The sequence below is a fragment of the Chrysemys picta genome, chromosome 13 (assembly GCF_011386835.1).
Source record: "Chrysemys picta bellii isolate R12L10 chromosome 13, ASM1138683v2, whole genome shotgun sequence".
In the NCBI taxonomy this organism is placed as follows: Eukaryota; Metazoa; Chordata; order Testudines; family Emydidae; genus Chrysemys; species Chrysemys picta.
The window spans coordinates 5,797,723-5,809,241 of NC_088803.1; the positions used below are offsets into that span (position 1 = coordinate 5,797,723).

Consider the following 11,519-nt stretch of genomic DNA (forward strand, 5'->3'; position numbering starts at 1 on the left):
CCTCCCTTCCTTCCTCTCCTCCCTTCCTTCCTTCCTCTCCTCCCTTCCTTCCTCCCTCCCTTCCTTCCCCCTCCTCCCTTCCTTCCCCTATCCCTTCCCCCCTCCTCCCTTCCTTCCTCTCCTCCCTTCCTTCCTTCTTCCTCCCTCCCTGCCTACCTCTATCCCTTCCTCCCTTCCTCCCTTCCTTCCTCCCACCCTCATTCCTCCCTTCCTTCCTACCTTCCTCCATCCCTTCCTCCCTCCCTCCCTCCCTTCCTTCCTCTATCCCTTCCCCCCTCCTCCCTTCCTTCCTCCCCCCCTTCCTCCCTCCCTCCATCCCTTCCTTCCTTCCTCCCTACCTCTATCCCTTCCTCCCTCCCTTCCTTCCACCCTCATTCCTCCCTCCCTTCCTACCTTCCTCCATCCCTTCCTTCCTCCCTTCCTTCGTTCCTCCATCCCTTTCTTTCTTTCTTTCTTTCTTTCTTTCTTTCTTTCTTTCTTTCTTTCTTTCTTTCCAGAGCTCACACGTCTCACTGCATTCTTTTCTCCTCAAACACTTACCCCTCCTCCCTATCTCTGACATACCTCTGGCGATCCCCCGCAGGTGTATTACTCTATCGGAGCCCTGGCCAAGTCCGTGTATGAGAAGATGTTTGGCTGGATGGTGACCAGGATCAACAACACCCTCGAGACGAAGCAGCCGCGTCAGTATTTCATCGGGGTGCTGGACATTGCTGGCTTTGAGATCTTCGATGTAAGTGATTCCCCCAGCAGGGGATGCTGTGGGGAGCAGGGTGGGAACGCTGGCTGTGGGGGAGCTCCCAGATACTCCAGCCCCAGCCTCTCCCAGCAGAGGGCACTGTAGGGAGTGCTGGCTGTGGTGCAGTTCCTCCCTTCCTCCATTAGGTGGCTCCATAGAAAAGCACCACCTGGTAGACGCAGTTACACTCTGGTATGTCTTCCCCAGATGCCTCTATGGCAGTGGTTTTCTAACTGCGAGTTACGACCCAGTACTGGTTCACGGAAGGGAAGGCACTGGGTCGTGGCGGCTCTGGTCAGCACTGCCAACCAGGCCGTAAAAAGTCCCGTCAGCGGCGCTGCTCAGCTAAGGCAGGCTAGTCCCTATCTGTTCTGAGACCGTGCTGAGCCCCAGAAGTGGCTAGCAGCAGGTGCGGTTCCTAGGTGGGGGGGCCACGGAGCTCCGTGCGCTGCCCCCGCCAGGAGCACTGACTCCGCACTGGGAGGCAGTGCCTGTGGGGGGGCGGTGCCTGCAGGTGAGAGCCACGCGGAGCTGCTTGCACACCTCCACCTAGGAGCTAGACTTGCTGCTGGCCGTTTCTGGGGCAGAGCGCAGTCTGCAGTGCTAGGACAGGCGTGAAGCCTGTCTTAGCACCCCCACTGTGCCACTGACCGGGAGCCACCATAGGTAAGCTCATGCCCCACCCCTGCACCCCAACCCCCTGCCCCAATCCAGAGCCCCTCCCACACCCTGAACCCCTCATTCCTGGCCCCATCCTGCAGCCCTCACCCCTGCACCCCCACTCTCTGCTCCAGCCCTGAGCCCCTCCCACATGTCAAACCCCTCATCCCCAGCTCCGTCGGGTCATGGGCATCAACAATTTATTTAACTGGGTTGCCAGAAAAAACGTTGGAAAACCACTGAGCTACGGGCTCTCCATAGCAGGGGGCACTTTTTGTTCTCACTCATCTCTTGTTCCCCAACCTCCTCCCCAGTTCAACAGCTTTGAGCAGCTCTGCATCAACTTCACCAACGAGAAGCTGCAGCAGTTCTTCAACCATCACATGTTCGTGCTGGAGCAGGAGGAGTACAAGAAGGAGGGGATCGAGTGGGAATTCATTGACTTCGGCATGGACCTGCAGGCCTGCATAGACCTCATCGAGAAGGTACCTCCCCCTGAGACAGCCCCCTCCTGGCGCCCCCTAGAGGGGAAAGGTCCCATATCCTAGAGCCCTGCAGCCCAACCCGAGCCTGATGGGATCCAGCTACAAGAGTGGGGTTCAGATCAGGTTGGCTCTCCTCCTCCTGCCCGGGGGGTTGGCACCGCAGCACACCCAGTGCGGCAGGGGGCAGTGGATGGCAGGTGCGGGGCACGCAGCCACTGGCGCCATGCCAAGCCCATGGACCGGAGGCAGGGGCACTGACTCAGGGTCGGGGGAAGGATCGGGGTTGGGTCAGAAAACAACTTGACCCTCTTGGGCTCAGCTTGAGTGGGCCTGGGTCAGGTCAGGCATAAAGAGACCTCTACCATGTCCCATTCCCCACTTCCTTGAGGCAAACAGTCTCTGAACTTCTCTCTTTTACTTTCCCATTCTTTCTTTTCTATTCTCTCTCTTTTCTTCTTGTTCTATCCATCCCTTCTCTTTTATTTTTCTTCTCATTCTATCCTTTTCTTCTTTCCCTTCCTCATTGTATTCATCTCTTCTCCTCTTCTGCTCATCCTTTCTCTCTTAACTCTCCTTTTATACTTCTCTTCCTTTCTCATGCTATCTATCTCTTCTCTCACTCTATCTTCTCTTCTCTTCTCTTCTCTTCTCTTCTCTTCTCTTCCTCCCCCCACCAGCCCATGGGCATCATGTCCATCCTGGAGGAGGAGTGCATGTTCCCCAAGGCGTCGGACATAACCTTCAAGGCCAAGCTTTACGACAACCACCTGGGCAAGTCAGGGAACTTCGGCAAGCCGCGGAACATCAAGGGGAAGCCGGAGGCGCATTTCTCCCTCATCCACTATGCCGGCACGGTGGACTACAATATCACTGGCTGGCTGCAGAAGAACAAGGACCCGCTCAACGAGACCGTGGTGGGGCTCTACCAGAAATCCGCCCTCAAACTCCTTGCCCTCCTCTTCGCCAACTACGCTGCGGCCGAGAGTGGTGAGAAAACAAGGCAGGGTGAGAGAGAGAGATGGAGGAATGGGAGAGGGTGTGTAAGGAGGTAGGGAGAATGGAGCAATTGATGAAGGTGTGGAAGGAGAGAGGATGGATGGATGGATGGATGGATGGATGGGATGGGATATGGTTGGCTGGATAGGTGGAAATAGATGGATCGATGGATGGATGGAAGGAAGGATGGAATGTGGCTGGATAGAGGGATGGGTGGAGGGTTGATGGAGGAATGGATAAGAGGAGGTTTGATAGATGGATGATAGAGGGGATAAATGGATGGAGGAAGGGAGGGATGGGGAGGATGGATGGTTGGTTGGAAGGAAAGTGCCTGGATGGGGGGATGGGTAGGGAGGATGTATAGATGGGTGATGGAGGGAGGGATGGGATAGATAGACGGATGGGACGAGAGAGAGACCCAGCCAGGTACAGAACAGCCTCAACCCCCCAACCTACCCCCTCCCTCCCCACCCCTCTCATTCCCCCTTTCCTGCGCTCTCTCCCCTGCAGGCGGCGACGGGGGGAAGGGGAAGGGAGCCAAGAAGAAAGGCTCCTCCTTCCAGACGGTCTCAGCGCTGCACCGGGTATGAGGCCTCGACACCTTTGATCCTGGGGAGGCTTTTGGGGAGGGGGAATCCCAGAAAGGGGAAGAATTCCCATTACGGGAGGGAGGTGCCCATGGGGAGGGGACAGGAGAGGAAGGGAAATACCTGGAAGGGGGATGGGGGTGTCTCACCATGAGGGCTTCCCTGGGGGGGGTGTTACCTGAGCTATTGCCCTATTCTACCAGATACTGACCTTGCCCCCCTGGACACTGACCCACCTTCCTCTTTCCCTTCTCCCCCACCCCAGGAGAATCTGAACAAGCTGATGGCAAATCTGAAAACCACTCACCCCCACTTCGTACGCTGCATCATCCCCAATGAGCGGAAGGCACCGGGTGAGGGGGCGGGGCTTTCTGGGAAAGGGGTGGTGCTAAGGGCAAGGGGTGTGGCTACAGACATAGGGAACGTGCTAAGAGAATGGGGTGGGCCTTGGAGGGAGGAGAGGGGCTCAGGAACAAAAGGACAGGGCAAAGGGTGGGGCTAAGGAGCTTGGGAGGGGCTAAGAGAATGGGGTGGAGCTAAAGGGCTAGGGGGAGTGGTTAAAAGATATTGGAGTGTGGCTAATGACTATGGGAAAAGGGGTGGGGCTAAGGGATGGGACTATGGGGGGGTGAATGACAAAGGGGGCAGGGCTAAGAAGCAAATGGTTGGGACTTATTTCTCATGTATAGGGCTAAAAGGAAGGGGAGGGGCTTAGGAGAAGGGGTGGGGTTAAGGGATTAAGGGGGGGTTAAAATGTCATGTTAAAATGTCATGGGTGGAGTTGTGGGGAAGGGACTACAGATGGGGAGAGTGGGCAGGGCTAAGGGGCAGGACCACCACTGACCTGGGGTAACTGCCTCTCTTCCCACCTAAGGGGTGATGGACAACCCCCTGGTGATGCACCAGCTGCGCTGTAACGGGGTGTTGGAGGGCATCCGCATCTGCAGGAAGGGCTTCCCCAACCGCATCCTCTACGGGGACTTCAGACAGAGGTGGGTGTGGCCCCCCTGGGGCACTGCTGCAGGGGAAGCTCGCACCACCACGGGACGGCCTCAGAGATCCAGAGTCACTAACGAACCCCTCCCCCCAGGTACCGTATCCTGAACCCCGCGGCCATCCCCGAGGGCCAGTTCATCGACAGCCGCAAGGGGGCGGAAAAACTGCTGAGCTCCCTCGATATCGACTCCAGCCAGTACAAATTCGGGCACACCAAGGTGAGGGGGAGGAGCCTGTGTGAGTGGGCGGAGCATCCATCTACCTATCTAGTCTCAAAACCCCCCCATCTATCTATCTATCCCCATCCACCGCATCTATCTATCTATCTATCTATCTATCTATCCCCAGACATCGCATCTATCTATCTATCCCCAGACACCCCATCTATCTATCTATCTATCTATCTATCTATCTATCTATCTATCTATCTATCCCCAGACACCCTATCTATCTATCTATCTATCTATCTATCTATCTATCTATCCCCAGACACCCCATCTATCTATCTATCTATCTATCTATCTATCTATCTATCTATCTATCTATCTATCTATCTATCTATCTATCCCCAGACACCCCCTCTATCTATCTATCTATCTATCTATCTATCTATCTATCTATCTATCTATCTATCTATCTATCTATCTATCTAATCTCTCCCCTCCCCCCAGGTGTTCTTCAAGGCCGGGCTGCTGGGGCTCCTGGAAGAGATGCGAGATGAGCGCCTCTCCCGGATCATCACCCGCATCCAGGCCCAATCGCGGGGGCAGCTCATGCGCATTGAGTTCAAGAAGATCTTAGAGCGCAGGTGAGAGGGGTCATGGCCCCTCCTGTGCCGGTTTGAGTGGAGCTGGGCAGGGGGCTTCCTTGGGAGACCCCGTGGAGACCTCAACTGGATGGGTCTGAGCCCCACACACTCACCCATCTGGGACCCTCGCAGAGCAGCAAAATCAGCACGGCCATTGGGGGGAACAAGTTGGTTGGGTTCCAGCACAGGACTCAACCTCTCTGCCTCCCAACTGCCAAGCTGTGAGCTTTGAGGATGCCCGTCAGGGCCCGGGTTACCCTCAGTGGTTCTTTCTGCTGCCATGCAGGGACGCCCTGCTGGTTATACAGTGGAACATCCGGGCCTTCATGGGGGTGAAGAACTGGCCCTGGATGAAGCTCTACTTCAAGATCAAGCCGCTCCTGAAGAGCGCTGAGACGGAGAAGGAGATGCAGGTGAGGTCAAAGGGTAGGAGCAGGGGCTGCAGTGGGCCTGGGGAACTGGATTATCTGGAAGAGCTCAGGAGACAGAGACTGGCGCTAGGCCCATGGCAATTGCATGGGGGCTAGCTCAGCTGTGAATGCTCAGGGACAGAGGTGGGCTCTAGGTCAAATGCAAGTCAGTCAGGAAAAGGAGGTGAGTTCTAGGTCAACCGTTTGTAGAGTTGGGTTCTAGGTTAATGCAACAAACTCAGGTTCTTGTTTTAATGCAACCTCTGGTGGGTTCTGGATAGACTGAAACTGCTTGGTTATGGATAGGGGCTCTCAATCAAATCCAAAATGGAGCTGTGTTCTAGGTCAGTCTGAATTGATTGGGATGAGGGAGTGAGTTCTAGGTCGAATTAGCCTGTAGTAGTGTTCTAGGTCATCTGGAACTGTTTGGTTTGATAAACTGGGTTCTAGGTCACATGCAGCTCCAGCTGCATTCTAGTTCAATTGGGTCTATTCAGGTTGAGGAGCTGGGTTCTGGGTTAGCTGAAATTGGCTTCAGGAATGTGTTCTAGATCATATGACAACCAGAAGCTGGGTTCTTGGTCAACTGGAACTACCTAGGAAAAGGAGCTGATACCTAGGCCAAATGCAAGACACAACTTTGTTCTAAGTCACTAACCCTTGGCTGGGTTCTAGGTTAACTGGAACCATTTGGGGAAATTAATTCGGTTTTAGGTCAAATGTAGCTGCTCAGAAGAAAGAATTGAAGGTAGCCCAATGCAGACAGCTGCTCACCTGGGATGGTGGGTTCATTTCTGGTTTAACTCTGGCAGTGGAAATTATTTTGCTCAAGGGGAGATGGAAAAGACTGTAACTGTTTAACGTAGCTGTAAATCGGGTGGATGGACGAATATTGCAGAGGGAGGGATGGAGGGATATATGTATGGGCGGACTGATAGATGGATGGAAATTACAGAGGAAGGGAGGGATAGATGTGTGGCCGGATGGATGGATGGATGGATGGATGGATGGATGGATGGATGGATGGATATTACAGAGGAAGGGAGGGATAGATGTGTGGCCGGATGGATGGATGGAAATTACAGAGGAAGCGAGGGATAGATGTGTGGCCAGATGGATGGATGGATGGATGGATATTACAGAGGAAGGGAGGGATAGATGTGTGGCCGGATGGATGGATGGATGGATGGATGGAAATTACAGAGGAAGGGAGGGATAGATGTGTGGCCGGATGGATGGATGGATGGATGGATATTACAGAGGAAGGGAGGGATAGATGTGTGGCCGGATGGATGGATGGATGGATATTACAGAGGAAGGGAGGGATATATGTGTGGCTGGCTGGCTGGATGGATGGATATTACAGAGGAAGGGAGGGATAGATGTGTGGCCGGATGGATGGATGGATGGAAATTACAGAGGAAGGGAGGGATAGATGTGTGGCCGGATGGATGGATGGATGGATGGATGGATGGATGGATGGATATTACAGAGGAAGGGAGGGATAGATGTGTGGCCGGATGGATGGATGGATGGATGGATATTACAGAGGAAGGGAGGGATAGATGTGTGGCCGGATGGATGGATGGATGGAAATTACAGAGGAAAGGAGGGATAGATGTGTGGCCGGATGGATGGATGGATGGATATTACAGAGGAAGGGAGGGATAGATGTGTGGCCGGATGGATGGATGGATGGATGGATGGATATTACAGAGGAAGGGAAGGATAGATGTGTGGCCGGATGGATGGATGGATGGATGGATGGATATTACAGAGGAAGGGAGGGATAGATGTGTGGCTGGCTGGCTGGCTGGCTGGCTGGCTGGATGGATGGATATTACAGAGGAAGGGAGGGATAGATGTGTGGCCTGATGGATGAATGGATGGATGGATATTACAGAGGAAGAGAGGGATAGATGTGTGGCTGGCTGGCTGGCTGGCTGGATGGATGGATGGATGGATGGATGGATGGATATTACAGAGGAAGGGAGGGATAGATGTGTGGCCGGATGGATGGATGGATGGATGGATGGATATTACAGAGGAAGGGAGGGATAGATGTGTGGCCGGATGGATGGATGGATGGATATTACAGAGGAAGGGAAGGATAGATGTGTGGCCGGATGGATGGATGGATGGATGGATATTACAGAGGAAGGGAAGGATAGATGTGTGGCCGGATGGATGGATGGATGGATGGATGGATGGATGGATGGATGGATATTACAGAGGAAGGGAAGGATAGATGTGTGGCCGGATGGATGGATGGATATTACAGAGGAAGGGAGGGATAGATGTGTGGCCGGATGGATGGATGGATGGATGGATGGATATTACAGAGGAAGGGAGGGATAGATGTGTGGCCGGATGGATGGATGGATGGATGGATGGATGGATGGATGGATGGATGGATATTACAGAGGAAGGGAGGGATAGATATGTGGCCGGATGGATGGATGGATGGATGTTTGGATGGATATTACAGAGGAAGGGAGGGATATATGTGTGGCCGGATGGATGGATGGATGGATGGATGGATGGATATTACAGAGGAAGGGAAGGATAGATGTGTGGCCGGATGGATGGATGGATGGATGGATGGATGGATATTACAGAGGAAGGGAGGGATAGATGTGTGGCCGGATGGATGGATGGATGGATGGATGGATGGATGGATGGATATTACAGAGGAAGGGAGGGATAGATATGTGGCCGGATGGATGGATGGATGGATGTTTGGATGGATATTACAGAGGAAGGGAGGGATATATGTGTGGCCGGATGGATGGATGGATGAATGGATGGATGGATATTACAGAGGAAGAGAGGGATAGATGTGTGGCTGGCTGGCTGGCTGGCTGGCTGGCTGGCTGGATGGATGGATGGATGGATGGATGGATATTACAGAGGAAGGGAGGGATAGATGTGTGGCCGGATGGATGGATGGATGGATGGATGGATGGATGGATATTACAGAGGAAGGGAGGGATAGATGTGTGGCCGGATGGATGGATGGATGGATATTACAGAGGAAGGGAAGGATAGATGTGTGGCCGGATGGATGGATGGATGGATGGATATTACAGAGGAAGGGAAGGATAGATGTGTGGCCGGATGGATGGATGGATGGATGGATGGATATTACAGAGGAAGGGAGGGATAGATGTGTGGCCGGATGGATGGATGGATGGATGGATGGATGGATGGATGGATGGATATTACAGAGGAAGGGAGGGATAGATATGTGGCCGGATGGATGGATGGATGGATGTTTGGATGGATATTACAGAGGAAGGGAGGGATATATGTGTGGCCGGATGGATGGATGGATGGATGGATGGATATTACAGAGGAAGGGAAGGATAGATGTGTGGCCGGATGGATGGATGGATGGATGGATGGATATTACAGAGGAAGGGAGGGATAGATGTGTGGCCGGATGGATGGATGGATGGATGGATGGATGGATGGATATTACAGAGGAAGGGAGGGATAGATATGTGGCCGGATGGATGGATGGATGGATGTTTGGATGGATATTACAGAGGAAGGGAGGGATATATGTGTGGCCGGATGGATGGATGGATGAATGGATGGATGGATATTACAGAGGAAGAGAGGGATAGATGTGTGGCTGGCTGGCTGGCTGGCTGGCTGGCTGGATGGATGGATGGATGGATGGATGGATGGATATTACAGAGGAAGGGAGGGATAGATGTGTGGCCGGATGGATGGATGGATGGATGGATGGATGGATGGATGGATATTACAGAGGAAGGGAGGGATAGATGTGTGGCCGGATGGATGGATGGATGGATATTACAGAGGAAGGGAAGGATAGATGTGTGGCCGGATGGATGGATGGATGGATGGATATTACAGAGGAAGGGAAGGATAGATGTGTGGCCGGATGGATGGATGGATGGATGGATGGATGGATGGATGGATGGATGGATATTACAGAGGAAGGGAAGGATAGATGTGTGGCCGGATGGATGGATGGATATTACAGAGGAAGGGAGGGATAGATGTGTGGCCGGATGGATGGATGGATGGATGGATGGATATTACAGAGGAAGGGAGGGATAGATGTGTGGCCGGATGGATGGATGGATGGATGGATGGATGGATGGATGGATATTACAGAGGAAGGGAGGGATAGATATGTGGCCGGATGGATGGATGGATGGATGTTTGGATGGATATCACAGAGGAAGGGAGGGATATATGTGTGGCCGGATGGATGGATGGATGGATGGATGGATGGATATTACAGAGGAAGGGAAGGATAGATGTGTGGCCGGATGGATGGATGGATGGATGGATGGATATTACAGAGGAAGGGAGGGATAGATGTGTGGCCGGATGGATGGATGGATGGATGGATGGATGGATGGATATTACAGAGGAAGGGAGGGATAGATATGTGGCCGGATGGATGGATGGATGGATGTTTGGATGGATATTACAGAGGAAGGGAGGGATATATGTGTGGCCGGATGGATGGATGGATGGATGGATGGATATTACAGAGGAAGGGAGGGATAGATGTGTGGATGGATGGATGGATGGATGGATGGATGGATGGATGGATGGATGGATGGATATTACAGAGGAAGGGAGGGATAGATGTGTGGCCGGATGGATGGATGGATGGATATTACAGAGGAAAGGAGGAATAGATGTGTGGCCGGATGGATGGATGGATGGATGGATATTACAGAGGAAGGGAGGGATAGATGTGTGGCCGGATGGATGGATGGATGGATATTACAGAGGAAGGGAGGGATAGATGTGTGGCCAGATGGATGGCCGGATGGATGGATGGATGGATATTACAGAGGAAGGGAGGGATAGATGTGTGGCCGGATGGATGGGTTCATAGATAAATACTGCTAAGTGGGCTCATTGCTCTGGTCCAGGGTAGTGAGACGGGGTGGGATGGGGCGATACTGGCCTATATGGTCCTTTTGGTCTAATCCTTCCCCTGCCCCTGTGCAGACCATGAAGGAGGAGTTTGGGCGCCTGAAGGAGGCGCTGGAGAAGTCGGAGGCCCGGAGGAAGGAGCTGGAGGAGAAGATGGTCTCTCTGCTGCAGGAGAAGAATGACCTCCAGCTGCAAGTGCAGGCTGTGAGTGATGTGGTTCCCTCTGCCCCAGATCCCGCCAAGACCCAGGGCCCATGTCTTTGGGTTGGGTTGAGTTAATTGATCTTATGACTGGTTGAACTGTACATGATGGGGGTCCCCACCCTGAACCCCCTTTGAGACCCACGATCCATGGGTGAGCCCTCAGTCCTTCCTTTCCCCCATCTGTGAATGACAGGGTACTCCAACCCGATCTGAGCCCCACACCTCCCAATGGGAAGCTCTGAGCCCTGTCCCCCCAGCTTTGTATAATGGGAACCCTCCACACCAAATCTTGTCTAAGCCCCATAGTCCAATGGGGAGCTCTCAGCCCTGGCCTCCATGCTATAAGCAATGGGACCCCCTATGGCTGGACCCTAGCCCTAACTCTAAGATCAGAGGCCCAACCCCCACCACTCCCTTGACCCTTTCTTTCTTTCTTTCTTTCTTTCTTTCTTTCTTTCTTTCTTTCTTTCTTTCTTTCTTTCTTTCTTTCTTTCTTTCTTTCTTTCTTTCCCACATCCTCCACTTCCACTCACAGGAGCAGGACAACCTGAATGATGCCGAGGAGCGCTGTGACCAGTTGATCAAGAACAAGATCCAGCTGGAGGCCAAGGTGAAGGAGCTGACAGAGCGAATGGAGGACGAGGAGGAGATGAATGCTGAGCTGACGGCCAAGAAGAGGAAGCTGGAGGACGAGTGCTCGGAGCT

The 11,519-nt window shown here is 53.1% G+C and overlaps 1 protein-coding gene across 1 annotated transcript in view; it reads left to right on the top strand.

The window, feature by feature from the left end:
* LOC135975463 (myosin-6-like) overlaps nucleotides 1-11,519 on the top strand; it is a 23,631-nt gene that overhangs the window by 8,738 nt on the left and 3,374 nt on the right. Inside the window, exons 14-24 of the mRNA XM_065566513.1 lie at nucleotides 584-733; nucleotides 1,714-1,884; nucleotides 2,562-2,871; nucleotides 3,391-3,464; nucleotides 3,733-3,820; nucleotides 4,342-4,459; nucleotides 4,558-4,681; nucleotides 5,135-5,271; nucleotides 5,558-5,684; nucleotides 10,686-10,814; nucleotides 11,350-11,516. Of these exons, the coding sequence (XP_065422585.1) occupies nucleotides 584-733; nucleotides 1,714-1,884; nucleotides 2,562-2,871; nucleotides 3,391-3,464; nucleotides 3,733-3,820; nucleotides 4,342-4,459; nucleotides 4,558-4,681; nucleotides 5,135-5,271; nucleotides 5,558-5,684; nucleotides 10,686-10,814; nucleotides 11,350-11,516 (1,595 nt within the window). The remainder of the gene's footprint in view (nucleotides 1-583; nucleotides 734-1,713; nucleotides 1,885-2,561; nucleotides 2,872-3,390; nucleotides 3,465-3,732; nucleotides 3,821-4,341; nucleotides 4,460-4,557; nucleotides 4,682-5,134; nucleotides 5,272-5,557; nucleotides 5,685-10,685; nucleotides 10,815-11,349; nucleotides 11,517-11,519) is intronic.